This window comes from Heloderma suspectum, chromosome 5 (assembly GCF_057233095.1).
Source record: "Heloderma suspectum isolate Gila_16-S chromosome 5, 16-S_ref, whole genome shotgun sequence".
NCBI lineage: Eukaryota > Metazoa > Chordata > Lepidosauria > Squamata > Helodermatidae > Heloderma > Heloderma suspectum.
The window spans coordinates 114575229-114596232 of record NC_139462.1 but is presented as its reverse complement, the minus strand read 5'-3'; the positions used below and the strand labels follow the sequence as shown (position 1 = coordinate 114596232).

Below are 21004 nucleotides of genomic sequence, written 5' to 3'. Positions count from 1 at the left end.
CAAACTAGAGCACGTTCAGAGAAGAATGACCAAGATGGTATGGCATCTGGAAACCAAGTCCTTTGAGGAAAAGCTGCTTATATTTAGCCTGGAGAAGAGAAGACATTAAGGGGAAACATAATAGTGATCTTCAAATATCTGAAAGGCTGTCATGCAGAAGATCGAGCGGCCTTGCTTTCTGTTGCTGCCAAGGGTAGGACTAGAACCAGTAGGTGGAAACTGTAGGGAAGCAGATTTCAGCTAAACATTAGGAGAAACTTTCTAATGGTGAGAACTGTTCAGCAGGGAGAACTGTTCATCTATCTGGGGGAAACAACGCAGGAAAGTAGGGGACTCTGGCCCTGGAAATGTGGAATAGGCACCAGAGTAGAGCAGAAAATTGTGCCAGGAAAGAGTCACAAGGAATGATATTAAAATTAGTCAGAACCTAGGTTATTCTCAAGGTGGGAACACACCAGCATGAGTAATACCAAAGTAGAAAGAATGAACACTTACTGCCTGAACTCCAAGGCAGTGCTAAGGTTCAAAAGAAAGAGCCTGATGGCTTAGAGGCTGTAACCAGGATGGGTTAAACCCAAAGGACAATGGTTTGGTTCTGGCAACTTACCAGAACGCTTCAGGACTGGATCATTTTTCCCACCAGGGCTTTTCATTGGCCAGTTCAAAAGTACCCACATGGATTAGTTGGCTGGGTGGTGGCATGGCAATCAGGCAGGCATTTGCATGTTTTCCCTGGTTGCAGGGAATAGTCTTTAATCAAGGACGACACATTCTGTGTCTCTTGTGCCTCTGTGGTGGTTCCAGAGCCTTCACAGCATTCCTGGTAGCTTTCAGGCTGTGCCTTCTGGAACAAAATGGATTCTTGAGTCAAGGTGTTAGGATAATGCCAATTAAATCCACAGTACACATATGAGAAAGTCAGCATGTCTGAAGCTCCTGTGTAACGCGGCCCCAGTAGTCCAGTGTCCAGACTGGCCCCATTGCTCTGTTTCTAGATGGAGAAAATATTTTTCAGCAGTTTTTCTCCCTGAACTTTTTCTGAGGATCTGACAACTTTGGTAAAATAATCTTGACATTTATGCTAAAGAAATGTGGAGTTAAAACTTCATAGGTAACAGAACACAGTCACTACTTTCAAGTAAAAATATATAACCCCAAAACAAAAATCTTAGAATATTTGTCTAGATCTCTCCAACTGAGGCTCATATATTTGCTAATTTTGAAAAAGTATGTGTGTACTCCAGTTGCAAGGAGAGGTGTCAACATGATTCATGGGAGCCCTCCAGATGTACAGTCTGAATATTTGATAGGATATCATATAATCAGACAGAGCAGCAAACAAGGCAAAGCCTAGAAATATTAAATTGTGGTGTTTCATGCAAAGCAAGGTCTTCAATCAATAATACTAGCTTTCAACACTAAGCTCTAAAGTATTTTATTTAAAGTGCAGTACAATGCATCTTGAAATCTCAAAACATTTTTTTTTCTAACCACTGCTACATTTTGTAGTCATTTCCAGTAACACCACAGTCATCTTTTCTCTGTCTTTTAAGAATTGCATTTACTCTCTACTTTTCCATTCTATAGATGCAATTGCACACCTGGCTACATAGGAGAACACTGTGATATTGACTATGATGACTGCCAAGACAACAAGTGTAAAAATGGAGCACAGTGTACCGATGCAGTGAATGGTTACACATGCAGATGCCCTGAAGGGTACAGGTGAGAGCAATTTAGAAGGACACGACAAAGTATCTGTTATCTCATGGGTGGGGGAACATGTTTGACATAAGTGTGCCTTCCTTTGCATCTAGTGGACTTTTCTGTGAGTTTTCTCCACCAATGGTCTTGCCTCGCACCAGCCCGTGTGATAACTATGAGTGTCAAAATGGAGCTCAGTGCATCATCAAGGCCAATGAGCCAACCTGTCAGTGCTTGTCAGGTTACCAGGGTGATAAATGTGAAAAGCTGGTCAGCATAAACTTTGTGAACAAAGAATCCTACTTGCAAATTCCTTCAGCAAAGATTCACCCTCAGACAAATATCACTCTCCAGGTAAGGCATTTTATGTTAATGTTTTATAATAAGCTAATCACAAAATACCTAGTTAGTGTGAATCACTCATGTATACCACTATTGTTTTTTAACTGAGCCTAATCATGGTTCTAACATCATTTAGGAGAGGGGTAGACAATCTGGTGCCCTCCCAATATTTTGGACTGTAATTCAACTCCTGCCAATCCTAGTCAGCATGGCCAGTGGTCTGGGATTATGGGAACTGTTGTCCAAAATGTTGCCTACCCCTGATTTAGGGTATACGTTCAATATCACCTACCATGAACAATGCTTAGGGCCAAACTATATGTTTGACCCAAACATGGGTCAAGGGACCCAGATCACTGTCCCACTGAAAAGCAATGAAGGTGATGGTTGATGGGAGGAACAGTTGCAGGGAAGAAGAGGCAAGGGGGAGCGCTCTAACCCTTTCCTCAACTGCTGCTTTTCTCCTGCAGTTCCCTCTCCCTAACTGGTTTTTCCCTGCTGGATTTCCTAAATATGTCTTTGCCACAACAAATGGGGATAATTGGCTGAGTAGGAAAGTTCAGGAGAAAAGCAGTGGGTGTGAGGAAGAGTTATGCTTTTCAGGAAGCCATGACTGAGTGTACGCTTTGTGGCAAACCCAAGGTTTGCCTCTGTGTGATGGCTCTGGCACAGCTGCACTCATGGTTGACACCACACTGAAGTAGGGCTATGGCTGTCTAATATTTAGAGAAATTGTCACGTAAAACTGCAATTCATATAACAACTGATCACATAGTGAGAAGAATTTTTATGACTTGGGCAACACAATAGATTGTTTTAAAGAAAAGAAATAATGCCAGTGGTTGGCTGTAGTGAATAGCTTGCTTTAAAACGAAACCTCTTCACTTAATTTCATCGTCTTCTAACAAAAAAATCTGGTTTGTGACAAGATTGCCACAGATGAAGACAGTGGAATCCTGCTGTATAGAGGTGACAGAGATCATATAGCAGTAGAATTGTATCGTGGAAGAGTGAGAGTCAGTTATGATTCAGGATCATATCCAGCATCTGCCATTTACAGGTGAGCCTATAAATGATAAACCATATTTTTAAGGCAATCTATTATTTGAGGTGCCTGATTTTCCCCCTAAATAGGTACTGGCAGCATATATCTTTTCTGAGAATATGATATTCAAAAAACACCTTTAAACTTTGTGAGAATGAAATACAGACACTGTACTTTCCAGTGAAACCTGCCCATTGTAGGAAACGTTATGGACGGGTGGGAACTTCTTTCAGCCTGAGGGCCAGATTCAATGCCAGTAACTCAGCCTCAGGAGGGGCTCTTCAGCCTTTTAGAATAGGGAAAAACTGCACAAAAGCCAGGAAGCCACCAGACCATCCATGATTGGGGCAAAGAGGAGTGTGGCTTGGGAAAGGCGACGTGGCCTTCTGGGGAATGCCAGAGGGCTGGGTATGGACTACGGGCGGGACTGTTTTGGCCCCTTGGCCTATGTTTAGGACCTTGCAATAAATATCCTCATATCTAGTCAGGCACTACTAGTACTGGACCAAGTTCTATGAGGCATAACATGAAGGGCTGTTTCAGCTCCAATGTGAGGGAGGCAATTACCTGCTCAAAACACCTTTCTGTTTAAGCATAAACCAGATGCTACAAGCAGCAGCACTCAGAAACCACTGTGAGAACAAGTTCAGTGTCTCCCAGAACATAGTACCTATGGCCTCAGAATCCCTGGGCTGGATCAAACAAACCCATGAGCAGTGGGGAAATAACCATAAGTCCATTTCCGCACACATAGTTGCGCAGCAGTTCAGGCTACAAATGCAAGCAAAGTTCTCCGAAGCCAGGCTTAGAGGTGAAATTCAGAGACTCATAAAAGCCAGCCTCAGTGGAAATGTGAGCTTTACAAATTCTTCTGAATTCTTCTGAATTCTTCTCCAGCTTGGATTAAAAACAAAAGGCAGGCAGCCTAGCACCACACAGGAAGTCTTGGTGGAGTCCCTGGTGAGCCTTGAGGATGGTTGCCTTCAGCATTGGCGCACAATCTGCCACCACCTGAGGCAGAAGAGCACACACCCACCGCCTGCCGTTGCTACCACCGTGCACCTCGCATTGCCACCACATCAGTCTCCCTCCTACCTCCCCCCACCTACCTGCCCACTGCCATGTCTTTCTCCCACCCCACCTGCCTGCCACTATATCTGTCTCCTTTCCAGCTTTCCCAGTCTTCCCCCACCCTCACTGGCCCTAGTTGCCTCTTGCAGCCTGAGTCTGCTGCACTCAAGCTGCAAATGGCAGCCATTAGCCTTTGCCAGTTTGAAATGAGCCAAGCCTTTTCCAAATCTTTTTGGGAAATGGCTTGTCTTATTTCTGAATTAATCCAAGGCAAGCCATGGGTGAGTTGCCTTATCCATCTACCTCTACATAGTGCTAAAATAGGCAGGCTCTATAGTCGTTCTCATGGAAGCAGAATAAAATATTTGGATTTAGTTTCATATTTCTCACACAATGCTCTAGATGTAAAACAGCCTTTCCCTGAGCAGAAGGGCACCCTGGACTCATACCATTGTCCTTAAGGAGAAAAAGGACCTGGAGGGCAATTGAAAGATGAAGTTAAAATGAGTCCAAATAGCAGTGAAAGGCCACCCGTAGCTGTGAACCATGCTTGGACAGCTCCCAAATTACCAAGAGCAAAACAGGAAATGCTGCTTGGTTGTCTAGACTCTTCTTTCAAGCCACCAAATACTGAAATCAGATTGAGAACTTAAGCAGCATGTCCATATCTTACTGTTTTAAGGAAATACTTCTGAATTTGGTTTTTCCCTTAGCCAGCTTAAATTATGGTTTCAAGAGAATGCATACATATTTGTGAGAGAGATACTCTGTGTGTGTGTGTGTGTGTTTGTGTGTGTGTTTGTGTGTGTGTGTTAGAGAGAGAGAGAGAATGAATGAATGAATGAATGAACTGAAAGTAAATTGATCATTTACATTAAGCAAAGTCTCTCTTGTTCATGAGTTAGTTGGCCGGGACAGTCCTTTGTCACATTGTGGCAATGGCAGAAACAGTTTGATTAAGCACTAGATGAAGATGGTTGGTGCCATGAGATGAGTAGGCTAAATGGGGGGGGGGGGCTTTTGCCTGCCTACCCCACTTATTGGGAGCTGCAACAACATGAACCAGGACAGAGATGGGGGTGCCCAAGCCAGGAACACAGTCCTCTTCCTTCTTGCAGGGAGAGAAAGAGTGACTGGTAAACTGCAGCATGAGGAGAACTGATCAAACAAGAGGCATTTTCCATATCTATTCACATGCTTCAGTTATTCTCCCCACCCCACAATTCCTGAGGATCATAAAGGACTCAAATGCAACATCTGCCCATGCTGCTGGGCTGGGGAGGGGGGAGATGTGGCCTGTGGGGGAGGAGAGGGAGCCATCTTTCCACCATCACACATTTGTCTTAGAGATGAGCTCTTCAGCTACTGTTATGGATAGTTTAGAAGGTGCTGTCTGCTTATTTGAAAAGGGATTTTCAAATAATTTACCTCAAATGGCAAAATGGAATGAAAAGACAGAGAAAATCATTCTCTGGGAAATAATGCAACACTTTGCTAGGCAATAATATCAACAGACCCAGATGTTAGTTGTTGTTCAGTCGTTCAGTCGTGTCCGACTCTTCGTGACCCCATGGACCATAGGACCAGAGCTTCGGCTATTGGGCAGTATAGAAATGAAATAAATAAATAAATAAATAAAATAGCACGCCAGGCCTTCCTGTCCTGCGCTCTCTCCCAGAGTGTGCTCAAGTTCATATTCATTGCAACAGTGATGCTATCTAGCCATCTCATCCTCTGCCGTCTCCTTCTCCTTTTGCCTTCAGTCTTTCCCAGCATCAGGGTCTTTTCCAGAGAGTTTTCTCTTCGCATTAGGAGGCCAAAATATTTCAGCTTCAGTATCTGTCCTTCCAGTGAGCACTCAGGGTTGATTTCCTTTAGGATGGACTGATTTGACCTCCTTGCAGTCCAGGGGACTCATAAGAGTCTTCTCCAGCAACACAGTTCGAAAGCATCGATTCTTCAGCGCTCAGCCTTCCTTATAGTCCAGCTCTCACAGGCATACATTACTCCTGGGAAAACCATAGCTTTGATTAGACGGACCTTTGTCGGCAAGGTGATGTCTCTGCTTCTTACTATGCTGTCTAGGTTTGCCATAGCTTTCCTCCCAAGGAGCAAGCGTCTTTTAATTTCATGGCTACAGTCACCGTCTGCGGTGATCTTGGAGCCCAAGAAAGTAAAATCTGTCACTGCTTCCATTTCTTCCCCTTCCATATGCCAGGAAGTGATGGGGCCAGATGCCATGATCTGAGTTTTTTTAATGTTGAGTTTCAAACCAGCTTTTGCACTCTCCTCTTTCACCCTCAACAAGAGGCTCTTGAGATCCTCTTCGCTTTCTGCCATTAGGGTGGTATCGTCTGCATATCGGAGGTGGTTGATCATTCTCCCAGCAATCTTAATTCCAACCTCTGATTCATCCAACCCGGCATTTCTCATGATGTACTCTGCATATAAGTTAAATAAGCAGGGTGACAATATGCAGCCTTGTCGTACTCCTTTCCCAATTTTGAACCGCTCGGTTGTTCCATGTCTGGTTCTTACTGTTGCTTCTTGACCCTCCTACAGGTTTCTCAGGAGACAGGTAAGGTGGTCTGGTACTCCCATCACTTTAAGAATTTGCCACAGTTTGTTGTGATCCACACAATCAAAGGCTTTAGCGTAGTCAATGACGCAGAAATACACGTTTTTCTGGAATTCTCTGGCTTTCTCCATGATGCAGCGAACGTTGGCGATTTGATCTCTAGTTCCTCTGCCTCTTTGAAACCCAGCTTGTACTTCCGGTAGTTCTCGGTTCGCATACTGCTGAAGCCTAGCTTGTAGGATTTTGAGCATCACCTTGCTGGCATGTGAAATGAGTGCAATTGTGCGGTAGTCTGAACACTCTTTGGCGTTGCCCTTCTTTGGAACTGGAATGTAAACTGACCTTTTCCAGTCTTGCGGCCATTGTTGAGTGTTCCAAATTTGTTGGCATATTGAATGCAGCACTTTAACAGCTTCATCTTTTAGGATTTTAAATAGCTCAGCTGGAAGACTGTCATCTCCGCTAGCTTTGTTGTTACTAATGCTTCCTAAGGCCCACTTGACTTCACTCTCTAGGATGTCCAGCTCAAGTTCAGTGACCGCACTATCATGGCTATCAGGGACATTCAGATCTTTCCTGTATAGTTCTTCTGTGTATTCTTTCCACCTCTTCTTAACCTCATCTGCATCTGTTAGGTCCCTGCCTTCTTTGTCCTTTATCTTGCCCGTCTTTGCACAAAACGTTCCCTTGAGATCTCCAATTTTCTTGAAGAGATCTCTAGTCTTTCCCATTCTGTTGTTTTCCTCGATTTCTTTGCATTGTTCATTTAAGAAGGCCTTCTTGTCTCTCCTTGCTATTCTCTGGAACTCTACATTCAGTTGGATATATCTTCCCCTTTCTCCCTTGCTTTTCGCTTCCCTTCTTTCCTCACTACTTGTAAAGCCTCATCAGACAGCCAATTGGCTTTCTTGCATTTCTTTTTCTTTGGGATGGATTTCGTTGCTGCCTCCTGAACAATGTTACGGACCTCCGTCCATAGTTCCTCAGGCACTCTGTCTATCAGGTCTAATCCCTGAAATCTATTCCTCACCTCCACTGTATATTCATAAGGGATATGATTTAGGTCGTACCTGAATGGTTTAGTGGTTTTCCCGACGTTCTTCAATTTAAGCCGAAATTTTGCAACAAGAAGCTCATGATCTGAGCCACAGTCAGCTCCAGGTCTTGTTTTGACTGACTGTATAGAGCTTCTCCATCTTTGGCTGCAAAGGACATAATCAATCTGATTTCGATATTGACCATCTGGTGATGTCCATGTGTAGAGTCGTCTCTTGTGCTGTTGGAAAAGAGTGTTTGCTATGATCAGCATGTTCTCTTGGCAAAACTCTATTAGCTTTTGTCCTGCTTCATTTTGTACACCAAGGCCATGCCTGCCTGTTATCCCGGTGATTTCTTGACTTCCTACTTTAGCATTCCAATCCCCTATGATGAAGAGGACATCTTTTTTTGGTGTTAGTTCTAGAAGGTGTTGTAGGTCTTCACAGAACCGATCAACCTCAGCTTCTTCGGCCTCAGTGGTTGGGGCATAGACTTGAATTACTGTGATGTTGAATGGTTTGCCTTGGATTCGTGCTGAGATCATTCTATCATTTTTAAGATTGTACCCCAGTACTGCTTTTCCCACCCTTTTGTTGACTATGAGTGCTACTCCATTTCTTCTAAGGGATTCTTGCCCACAGTAGTAGATATGATGGTCACCTGAATTAAATTCGCCCATGCCTGTCCATTTTAGTTCGCTGATTCCCGAGATGTCGATGTTCAATCTTGCCATCTCATGTTTGACCACCTCCAGCTTACCTTGATTCATTGATCTGACATTCCAGGTTCCTAAACAATATTGTTCTTTACAGCATCAGATTTTCTTTTCACCACCAGACACATCCACAGCTGAGTGTCCTTTTGGCTTTGGCCCAGCCGCTTCACTCTTTCTGGCGCTACTTGGAAATACCGTCTGCTCTTCCCCAGTAGTATATTGGACACCTTCCGACCTGAGGGGCTCATCTTCCGGCGTCATCTCTTTTAGCCTTGTGATACGTTCCATGGGGTTTTATTGGCAAGAATACTGGAGTGGGTTGCCATTTCCTTCTCCAGTGGACCACATTTTGTCAGAACTCTCTGCCATGACCTGTCCGTCTTGGGTGACCCTGCACGGCATAGCTTATGGCTTCACTGAGTTACGCAAGCCCCTTCGCCACAACAAGGCAGTGATCCATGAAGGGGCCAGATGTCAGTAGATCTGTATAAATTCCAAAGAAAAATTATCCTTGTAAAATTCAGCATTTTCTATCAAATAAAGGCAGACTTTTAATATTCCTTTAAGAAAGCACTTTTCTTAAGAAAGCACTGTTCCTCTTTATGATACTTTGTTTATAGTTCTGAAAAAGTACCATAATTTGTGCAACCAATATATTATTTTCCACATGCATGCATTTAATCACACTGAATAAAAACAGGATTACTGTAAACGAGAGAACTGACAAAAGGGAATATCTATATCTATACATATACACATACACACACATGTGTTTATATATATATATATGTATGTATTTTTTTCTCTACAAAACCTAGAAGAGATTGAAACTAGATCCTTGTATTTGAGGAACTGGAAAGACTCTGGGATTATTGCTCTTGTGTTTATATTTTAGTCTACTTCTGCCAGCTATTTTCTGGGAAACAATGAGCAACCAAAGCTCTGCATTATTTGTCTTTATGTATTCCAGCTTCCTTAATCCATCGCAGCCATCTTTTGACTGTCTTTTTCTTCTTCTGGTCAATTTTGAAAACTGAATGTAAAGTTCCTTCAGCTATATTATCCTACTTGTTTCAGTCTTCCATAGAAAGGCAGGGATCCAAAGGACCAACTGGAAAACTTCCATGTGAGCACTGAGCCCCTTCTCTTTTTGCAGCTTCCATGCTACCATGCAGCCTCATGCAGCCTCTTCCATGCAGCCTCTGGCACAGCACAGAGGTCTGCAACTGGAAAAGGAAACCCCTGTATGCTTGGATTTGTGTTCAGGGTTATTTGGATACCAAACATTCTTAAAACTTCCAAACGTTTTAAGGTACTGGTGGCACTGAGAGATGGTTGCTTCCCAAAGGCAAAGGTCACCATTCAGTAGCTTTCTTGTGAGCATGGCACTCCACTTTTGCAGGGCCTTTCCCATTTTCTTCCATAAATAGAGGAATTATCCACACAAGCATTAGGATAGCTCTGTAAGCATGGACCTTTTCTTTCTATAGAGGAGAACAGAAGCTTCTACATACATGGGGCTTTCATGTATTCCCCATAGGTGAACATTTGGTAAAATTGGAAGCAGTAGTAAAGGCCATTACAAATGTGTGATAGAAAAGTTAAATCAGGGGTGGGTAACATGTGGGCCACATGCAGGTTAAAGCTTTCCTCACCCCCAGCAATCTGTGGTAGGATTTGGGGGGGGGGGTATGTATGGTATATGTACTTATGTGTGATTTGTGTGTGTGTGTACTTTCATGTGTGCACATAGCCCCTGGCCAACACCGTGTGCAGCCCTCATCCCAAGTTGCCCACCCCTGGGCAAAAGAGAAGCAAAGATGCAAGCCACCCTGGGCTAGCCAAATAAATGGCAAGATTAGGACAACAGAGATCTGAGAGCCAAACTAGATGTGACAGTCATCGTGTGATTGCAATTAACATGTCTAGTTTTTAAATTTTAAAAGCAGCTGTGGGGGGAGGGAGAAACCAAGATAAGGACCACAGTTTTCAGGAAGGGGTTAATTCTCCTATGCTAAGAGTCCCAATGAAAATTACCCCTGCCTCCGAAGTTGCTGTTCATCCCAGGAGGGAAGCTTCCATTGGTGCAAATGGCTCCAGAGATGAGGCTCAAACACACTTGTTTGCACCTGATCTTTTTCCAGAATTTGTGGGGTATTTTTCCTTTATTCCTCTCTGTTGGTACTTTTAGTCCCCCTGTGACAATTGGGAGGTACAGGGCAAGGTGTACCAGGGGAAGTACTGGAGATTTGTACTGGCCCAAACTATCAGCTGAGCCAGGCCATCATTGAGATTAAATACAGTCTCCAGGAATTGCAAGCCCACAGGAAAGAAGGGATCATGATCTATATATGTTTGGCACAGGAGGGTACAAACCAAGGAGGCTATGTTATAGGTTTCTGGGTAAATGTCTGCACTGTAATATGTGTCTCATATGAAGTCAATCTGGTATTGGTATATCCCTTTAAATAGTAAGAGCCCAAGGTTCATGTCTACAGGTAGTCTGGTGACTTTAATTACTTGTTGACTTCCTCATCTTTATTTATGTTGAAGTCAACTGGGAAACTGAAGTACTTTGGGATGCCACATCTCATGATACCTGAACGGGAGTCTTGCTCAAAATCTACATGTGTTCACTGCACCCACACAAAAACAAAGTAGCACACAACTGATGACATTTGACAGTTTGGAGACAGATTGAAGGCAGTTGACAAGGCTTTGCATACCTGGGAAATTGTCTTGGTCTACATTTTGCAGTATTTTGAATGCTAAATGCCTGGAGAAATCTGGCCCCACACTTATAATGTGTGTAGGAAGAAAACACACACACACACACACACACACAAACACACCTCTGTACAATATCTCAAATATTTAAGAACTTAAAGAGCCCTTATTCTTGTTTCAGTGTTGAGACAATCAATGATGGGAACTTCCACATAGTTGAGTTACTGACCATGGATCAGATTCTGTCTTTATCTATTGATGGAGGAAGTCCCAAGATCATCACCAACTTATCTAAACAATCCACTTTGAATTTTGACTCCCCACTTTATGTAGGAGGTAAGAAAACATGTTATTTCTACTGCAGATATGAATAGCATATGGATCCTGGGAAAAGGCAAATGACCATAAATTTCAGCTACTGTTCCAGGTGAAAGTGAAAACAGTATTATTTTAGTAGTTTTGCAGGAGTGCATTGCCTAAATGTACTCTTGGAAACTCCTCAATGAATGACTTTGTGGAATTGGAGAAATAGTGTCTGTTGGCTATGTTCTTTTATACTGCAATTTGTATAGGAAGCACAGAGAGACGTTGATTCTCCCTTAACTTTACCCAGAAGACCTGCTGAAACTCTGGTATCTTTCTCTTTAAGGGATGACACTATTAATAATTACTGAAAGCATAGTTAAATTCTTTTTAGTCTCAATACAAATTAGGAAGAACTACCTTTCGTCTCCTGTGTTTTTATTTGTGATCTTATTACGTATCACCTTCCTGTATTACCTTTTATCACTTTTATTGTATTACCTTCTATTGATCTGTGACAGCAATAAACTATTCATTCTATTTAAAAAAACGTTGCTAATTGTGATACGTTCCATAGCTAATCACAGTTATAGTTTGTTTGTTTATTATTATTTATTATTACATTTATATGCTGCCTTTTTTCCTCTGGCAAGGAACCCAAGGTGGCTTACATGGTCCTCCTTCTCTCCATGTTATTCTCACAACAACCCTTTGAGGTAGGTTAGGGTGAGAGCCAGTGACTGGCCCAAAGTCATCCAGTGAGTTTCATGGCCAAGTGGGAACTAAACCCTGTATCTCTCAAGTTCCAGTCCAGCACTCTAACCACTACACCACAATGGCTATTTTAAATAGGCAACAGTGGTCTTCAGCTTTGCCATGGTGGTTCAGGCATTGGTGTCCTCAAGATTGGGTTACTGTAATGCACTCTACGTGGAGCTACTTTTGGACTTGGTCCAGAAGCTGCAGCTGGTGCAGAATGCAGCGGCGAGACTGTTAACTGGGGCCTCTTTCCAACAGCAAATTACACCCTTGCTAAGAAAACAACAACCCTGCAGTGGCTTCCAGTAAGCTACCAGGCCAAGTGTAAGACATTGTTGTTAATACAGAATGCCGTAGACAGCTTGGAACCAGACTACCTTAGGGATCACCTCACCCCTTATGTCCCTGCCTGATCTCTGCAGTCATCGGAGAGAGCACTTCTGAGGGTGCCACATGCTCCCGAGGTTCGCCTCAGGAGCACTTGCTGCAGAGCATTTAGTATTGCAGCGCCCACCCTCTGGAACGCTTTACCACCTGCCACTAGACAGGCCCCCACAGTTCTGATGTTGAGATGTGTTCTTAAGACCCATCTCTTCACACAGATTTTCCCTTAAGTGTGACCTGTCAGGAGCGCCCTCACTGCCTCTTGCAGTCCCCACCAATAGCCAACTCAGGACACAGACGACAAGGAATTCTTTCCGAGACTTTATTCCTTTATTACTTTATGACTCTTTCAGAATACTAATAGCTAGTGCCAAAGCGAGGAACAGCACTGGGGAAAGATAGCAGAGTAGCCCTAGCTCCAGGTAAGGCAGTTGGTCCCCATTTGAAGGGGAACCACGGGAGGACCCTGAACTTATGGACTAGGGAGAGATCCTCCCTCTTTCCCTTGGGTCCTTGGGACGCCACCGTTGTTTGCACGCCAAGCAAGTGCTACGCCTCCTTTCCGCACCCTCCATCTGTCGTTGCTCCCTGTGCCTGCGCCAAGCGTCCAACAAGCCCCCCTCCAGCGCTCTCTCACTGCCAGGGTCACTATCTCTCCCAGGAATGCTGGCAGGAGGAATCTCTGCCAGCTGCTGTGCTTGTGAGAGATGAGCGAGCTCCTCTCCCACGGATTGCTGTTCCTCCTCAGAATCAGAACTGCTCTGGGGCTCTATGGGCTCAGTTTGCACCCTGACATGACCCAACCACTTATGGTCTGCAGCACACGGTGTGCGTTTTTACTGCTGATTGACATTTTTATTATTGTGTTCTATTGTTATGCCTTAATGCTATTCTGATAATGCATTTTATGTTCACTGCTTTGACACCTTTGTAAAAAGTGGTATATAAATGTGAGTTAATAATGAATACCGTTATGCTAACTCATTTCAAGTAATGAATTGATGGCTTGTTTTCTAGGTATGCCTGTGAAGAACAATGTTGCTGCACTGCGCCAGTCCCCAGGTCACAATGGCACCAGCTTTCATGGCTGCATTCGTAATTTGTATATCAATAGTGAACTCCAGGATTTTAGGAACGTCCCACTACAAGCTGGAATTCTCCCAGGCTGTGAACCCTGCCATAAGAAGGTGTGTGTCCATGGAGCCTGCCACGTGACTAGCCAGTCAGGCTTTACTTGCGAGTGTGATGGAGGATGGACTGGGTCACTTTGTGATCAGCAAGCCAACGATCCTTGTCTAGGAAATAAGTAAGTCCTTGTTAAACACCATTTTCTAATGCTGCATATAAGCATTATTACAGGTTTTCACTCTCACACCATTTCTTTTTACAGTATTAATATGCCGTTGGGGTCCAATGGACCTCTTAAAGTCCTAGCTGATAATAAAGTTAATGATTGATTTCAAGATGACTCCAGTTTAACCCTAAAAATAGGTTTAATTGGTATCACATTCCAAAAATTCAGTCTGACACAAAAGTTGTTGGGGCATATTCGGCCACACAAAGTTAACTTAAATTTCTTACGGGGTTATCAGGAAGCCCTAGAGTAGAAAATGTAAGAGATGCATAGGTGCACTCCTAAACTTGGCTCAGAACAGAACAAAAAACAAAACAAACTGAAAAATGCTTTGGTGAAATACTGGGCACATAGTAAATAATGGGAATGGTCCAATATTCCCCAATAACCTAATACTGTGGTTGTTGCTGTTGTTGACTAGAACATTATAAATAAGAAATCAATGTTGCAAGCTTGCACTATGAGAGTGTTACCTCCTGTATCAAGATAAAGCTAATCTAGAGCAGAATTAATCTCCTGGGATAACGTTTGTTCTTGGGGCGAATTGGACACCTTTAATGCTTTAAAATGAGTTTGCACACAAAGGGATGTAAAGAAAAAAAATTTTTTTTAAATCTGCCCTTATGCTCTTGAAGTGGTACACCCACAAAAAAAAATGAATTTGTTACACTGGCAAAATGCTAAATTATTTTCTATACCCTAGTTTGAGAAGTTGCTGTGGATCAAAAGGACTCCAGGTAGCTTAGGTGTTTGGTAGTTTCACTTTCCTGTTCATTTCCATAGGGATAAATTGGTAGCTTAGTAATAGCTACCTGATAGCTTAGTAACGTAAACATATTTTTAACTGAAAAGGAGGGGGTAGATGGAACATCACAGGACAACTGTGGAATCCATGCAGTATGAAGTGGCTCAGGATTGCAAAAATAGTTTGAGAAATATATCAAACAGCTGCTGGGTCCGCAGCAACCGTATTAGCTTGGGATGGTTAACAAATAATAATATCAACTTTTGAAACTCTCCATTTAAAAATAAATAAAGCAGTAAGCAGAAAAGAGAAGACATTTGTCTGAGATGTTCCTCCCTGCTATGTTTCCCTTGCACAGTGAAGCCAAGAGCAGCCTGTAGTGTAGCTACGGCTGGGCCTCAGGGCTAAAGCCTCAGGCTCTGCAGCCTGTGGGGCCCTCTAATCACCACCCAGAGAGCAGCAGTTGAGGAGGTCAGTGGCAAACAGGCCTGCTGTCAGCACCTGGGCTGGCATGGGCATGCCAGGGCCCACCTGAGCTGACGCTAGTTGCCGCAACATCTTTCATTTATTTTTGAAAACGTTTTATAGTCAGTGGGTGTCTGGCTGGGCATGTACGTGGTTACAGAAGCTCATTTGATTACTTTAAAATATATATGCACCTTTGCTACATTAAATTTTAAAAATTAAATTAATCTTAAAAAAAAAAAGATTTAAAAATATATGCCCCTTTGCTACAAACAGTAGCGCTACTTTCCAAGTGTGTTTGGCATCAGGGCAGCAGAAGCAAATCAATTTTATTCCTGTATTTATGGTGGTACTATGATTTAAATGAGTTTAAAGCGTGAAACTACATATGCTCAGAGCTTTGGTTTGTTTTTTTATCAGGGTTGGCAAGCTGTTTTCTGTTTTTTGTTTTTGCTGTAACATATTAGGAATGTCGAAGCATGGAGTGGCAGGGTGGGGTGTGTGGAAATGTTTCATGTGTTTTACAACTGAAGTTGAACACATGACCCTGAAAAGCTCCCCCCCCCCCAACTACTATGTTCAGCATATAAAATTAGGGAGCTGCATTACAGATATGGTGTCTGTAATGGAAACTCCTTGGAAAACAATGAAAGGAATCATGAACAGGGACAGTTACTGTGTGTCTGCACTTACCCCTCCATATGAACTGAAAGAACAGACTAGAACAATTTTCTCATTGGCAATCTGTCAAAAAATTGCTTTCCAAGTCTAAGATTTCTCAGTCTCCCTTAGGGCCAAAGTACAGCAAATCTGTTGTTGTGCCTAACAGAGATGTGCAAATGCATCTACATTTTTTAAAACGCTTTCCCAGTGGCTTTTTGGAAATACCCCATGGGTGGCGGTAGCAATCCAGATTGGGACCCCACAGCATAGGGAGAGGGGGATTCAGCCATTTCTCCAATGAAAATTGCTCCCAGACCCAAAAGCCACTATTTGTTCTGGTAGAAAAAATATGTGTATGCCGGGGGGGGGGGGGATGTTGGGGGGGGGTAACCTAAAGCAGGCTGTGTCTAAGGACCTGCTTCAATTCCTACTTGCTGCAGTCACAATAATTATAATCTCTACCCACCAGCTCCTATTTGCACTTTTTAAAGCATGCATGTTAAATACAAGGACATCACATCTAGTTTGGGTCTGAGATTCTATATAGTGCCAGCATGCAATATACATGAAAATTATATGTTCAGAAATAAAGGATCTGCCTTGTGGAGGTAATAATTAGCTCCATGAAAATAAAGGAAATAAATGACTTCCTTTTTTCTACCTTCTGGTTTAAAGTTTGATCTTCAATTTAAATCTCACATTCTTTTTGGTCAAAGTTCAAAACAGCTTTCTCAGCAGATACCTGTCCTTCATATTAGAATGTAATCATTACATTTTGTGCCTTATCTAGTCTAGGGTCCATAGCAGAATCACTTTGATTCAAAGCCCTTTTCCACTGTGAAATAAGTCACAACATAGTTAGAAAAGATTCATTAAAAAGAGAGGTGAACCAACTAGGCTATGTCACAAGTGTCATGAATGATTTCCAAAATGTAGGGCAGTTCTTCTTGCCCTTGCATCTAGAAGGAAATAAATGAATTGCAATTTCTGTGGAACATCTTTTTCCCATAAAAGGTTCCGTGGGGGCAGGGGAAGAGTAAAAATTACAGGTAAGCTATGTCTCTTTTTTCCTTGTTACACTTTAACAACTCTTTCAATGTGAGTAATTTTCAGCCAGATTTTGCATTCCTTGCTCCCACAGTGTCATGCACACACACAAACCTAAGAGCCCTGGTTGCTTGAGGAATGCAGAATTTGGTAGCTGTGATACCCTTTTCAGGTCTTCCATAACACATCTACAGTGGCAATATTCTAGCACTAACAAAATAATGGCCTATGTGCTTCCTTATCCTTGCACTAACCTTGCATACCAATTAGTCTAATACAAACTGCTTCAACATGTCTTACTGAAAAAGTGCAATCTAAAAAGAAAAGGAAAAAACTATAAGCAATTTCCTTTTTGAGTACAGTCCAAATAATTTATAGTTAATGTCGCTTAGCCTTAGGTTGGATGAATAATTTATTTTTATTCTCTTGGGCTTGTCTCCCCCTGTAGATGTGTGCATGGTACCTGCTTGCCAATCAATGCATTTTCATACAGTTGTAAATGCCTGCAGGGACATGGGGGAGTCCTCTGTGATGAAGATGAAGAACTGTTTAACCCCTGCCAGTCCATCAGATGTAAACATGGTAAATGCAGGCTTTCAGGCCTTGGGAAACCGTATTGCGAATGCAGCAGCGGATACACTGGGGACAGCTGCGATAAAGGTAAATAAACAACCAGGTAATCATCATTTCATGTAAGAGGGAAAAATGTCAAAACATTTAAAAGATCCAGTCTTGAACACGCATAGTACATTTTTGTTTGGGATCTTTTACATTTTATTCCCTTTTATCCCCCTACAAAACTATACAGAGTTTATCTTGATGATTTTTAAAAAACGAAATAAGCTTTAAGTATTTTAAAAAATATTTTTTAAAATGTTCTTGAATTTAACATTAACACATGGAAGATTTTTTTCTCCAACAAAGATTTTGCTGTGCAAACTTTTTTTTTCTTTATTCAGAAGCGACTTTTTGCTATATTTAAACTGCCACCTTTTACCTGCTATATCTTTCTGTATTTATTGTTTCTCTGTCTTCTGCAACTGCGAAGCCAAATCCAATGATTCTGCTCCTAGTTTTATCACAAACTCTACTTTTGACCTCTCATCTTCAACTGATTTATCACAGCGAATTATACAGGTGAGATGGATGAAAACAGGATGACTTTTTCTCTCCACTGTCTTGTTCTTTTGCCTCCTTGTCTATCAAGGCTCTTTCACTTCTCCTGTCTTTTCTCCCCCTGCCCCCATATCTTTCTTTCTTGAGCTGATATTTATTTATTTATTTTATATTTGGTATCACTGTGACTAAAATAGAATATGGGGGCTGAGCTTTTAAACCAGATGTCTCCTGTTTAAACTGATTTTATGCCTCAGTAATTTATGAAGTTAGTGGAATGTAGCTTCTATTAAATAACAGATTGAATAATATTTAACTCGAGGTCTAATAAATGAAATTGCATGCCGTCTCAAGCACTTCCCAACAGTAAAAGAAACCAGCTGGCTATCTTGTTAAGAATAGATGTTGTGTATTTTTGTAATAAAGAAAAAGATTTAAATTTCCAATTTTCTTGTCATTGTAATAGTAGTGTATTTATGATTTAGATATAAATCCTCATGGAAAATAAGCCATTCTGAAACTGCAATCCAGTTTTAATCCGGTAAATCAAAACCATTATTTTTCTAAGTTAAAAGAAACGTAAAACAGAAACTATATTTAGAAGCATTTTATGCTGTTAGTGACACTATTTTAGGGTTGATATCATTACATGGTGTGTCACATTTGGTGGATGTTCTTTTTTCATGTTACAGAAATCTCTTGTCGAGGGGAACGAATCAGAGATTACTTCCAAAAGCAGCAAGGTTATGCCGCGTGCCAGACGACCAAGAAGGTATCGAGACTAGAATGCAGAGGAGGGTGTTCAAATGGGCAGTGCTGCGGGCCGTTGAGGAGCAAGAGGCGGAAATATTCTTTTGAATGCACTGATGGATCCTCGTTTGTGGACGAGGTTGAGAAGGTGGTGAAGTGTGGCTGTACAAAGTGCCCCTCCTAAACGTGTCCTATTTGCCCCGCTTGTTGTTTTTTAAAAATGTTGTATACTTATTGACCGTGTCTCGGACTAATTAATGCTTCATAGTGGAAATATTTGAAATATATTGTAAAATACAGAACAGACTTATTTTTATTATGAGAATAAAGACTTTTTTCTTCAACTGCAACAAAAAAAATCAAGTGCTTGAACTGAGACTTCTTGTAGCCAAGAGGAGCTTTGAAGGAAAAAATAAAATAAAGACCTGGTAACATTTCAACAGTGATGGGAAACTTAACTGCTTTTAACATCAACCATTCTTTGTAACATGCTGAAGATAAACAGGCACTCTGCTCAAGTGACTTTCAATCCTACCATCTTATTGACGAAAAAATCCATCAGAATAACAGGCTTTTTTTGCTTTTTTTTTTTTACTACTTTAACAATATGTTTTGAGTTGGGTTTTACTCTCTTGACAAGACCATATCAGACTCTTGTAAGGGGTGGAAGGAAGAGTGGCAGGTGAAAAGAATCCATTTTTTGCAAGTTTAACAAATATGTGATCCATTTTGTATGACGTACATAATCAAGTCGGGAGGGCTCTTGCCTCACAAACAAGAGGATACACCATACCCTTAAAATCTCCTGATGTATTCTTTTATGTTGGCATGTTAGCAAAAAAAAGAAATCAAGCGTTTATCTACCCTCTTCCAGTATTAATTTTTTTGTAATATAAATGTTAAAGGGATGATAAAAATAGATTATTGTTGGGAAAATTAGGTATAATATGGAGTTTTGTTTCTATGAGTTCTGAACAGCTCTATACAGTATTCAGTTTATTGAGAAATATTTATTGTATCAAAATACACTGTACTTAACATTTAGGCCACCCCTTTTACTGTTTTTCAATGCTTTAATATATATTAATTTATATTTGTCCTGATATTTTTGTATTTCCTGTTGTTGTTTTAAAAAAAGACTTAAAATCAGGATATTTGCAATAGGACTAACATAGCATGTTCTCATGGGGTAAATAGATTTGGTCTGGGTTAATTTGTTTTCCTTAGCAACCTATCATCTACTGTCACTGATGGAACAGGATGCTGGAAGCAACAACAGATTGTAGTTTTCATCGTAGCAAAGTATTGTGACATCTCTCAAGTCCTTGTAATGTATGAGGAAAAAATGTCTTTACAGTAGATGGCAAGTGTATAGAAGTGATCATTTCCCTAAATATACATTACTTTACAGAAAATGAAATGTGTAGAAAATGACACTAGAAAGTAGACCTTTACAAACTAATATTCCCTTGGAGTTCCTTGCTTTTAAAATTAAAAAGAGAGAGGCTGTATTACCAAGAACTGTGACTTTTCCCAAATATTAAAACTGCTTTACTTGCCCTAATGTTTCCCTTTGTTAACATGTTGCTGCTAAATCACAACATAGAATTGGTAATAATTATTCATAGTGGGTTGTGTTCTTTTTTTCAGTAAATCTCGGGGTACCCTGTAAAAAGGGGTTTTTCAATTTTTTAAAAAAGAAAATTTAGATGTACATGTGTAACACGGTGTTGCTTTGTCTTATTTGGACTGATATCAGTACCTTTACTGATGTTTGTAAATTAAACAGATACTTACTTCGGTGACAGCTCTTACTTGTATTCTTCTAACAAGTTTATCTTGCTCAACATCCTTTAATTAAACACCTTTAGCTTTTTTTTAAAGTAAATTTGGCAAACTATCACAATAAAAAAATAGGGTGTTTGTTCCCAACAAACTAAAGGAAGAATTTCCATGGACGTATTGCAACTTATTGCTCACCACTGTCATCTCCAAAGGAATCAAGTAGTGCTGTTTTTCTGAATATTAACCTGAATTTCTATTGGGGCGGAACTGTAAGCACTATGCTATGTTTTAATTCCATATGTACAAAAATTGGTTGATAATAGCATATTGCGCAACACAGAGAATTTCAGGGATGTTTTAATATGTAAAAGACAATACCTTGGTATTGGAAGGGATGAATGCTAAGGCCTGTT

At 41.3% G+C, this 21004-nt stretch overlaps 1 protein-coding gene across 2 annotated transcripts in view; it reads left to right on the top strand.

The window, feature by feature from the left end:
* SLIT2 (slit guidance ligand 2) overlaps positions 1 to 20615 on the top strand; it is a 376411-nt gene extending 355796 nt beyond the window's left edge. For both annotated transcript variants that reach the window (XM_084857037.1, XM_084857038.1), the window contains 7 exons: positions 1588 to 1725; positions 1818 to 2058; positions 2976 to 3106; positions 11402 to 11556; positions 13684 to 13972; positions 17389 to 17600; positions 18749 to 20615. In XM_084857037.1, the coding sequence (XP_084713163.1) occupies positions 1588 to 1725; positions 1818 to 2058; positions 2976 to 3106; positions 11402 to 11556; positions 13684 to 13972; positions 17389 to 17600; positions 18749 to 18990 (1408 nt within the window). In that variant the 3' untranslated portion in view covers positions 18991 to 20615. The remainder of the gene's footprint in view (positions 1 to 1587; positions 1726 to 1817; positions 2059 to 2975; positions 3107 to 11401; positions 11557 to 13683; positions 13973 to 17388; positions 17601 to 18748) is intronic.
* The last annotated feature ends 389 nt before the right edge of the window (positions 20616 to 21004 follow it).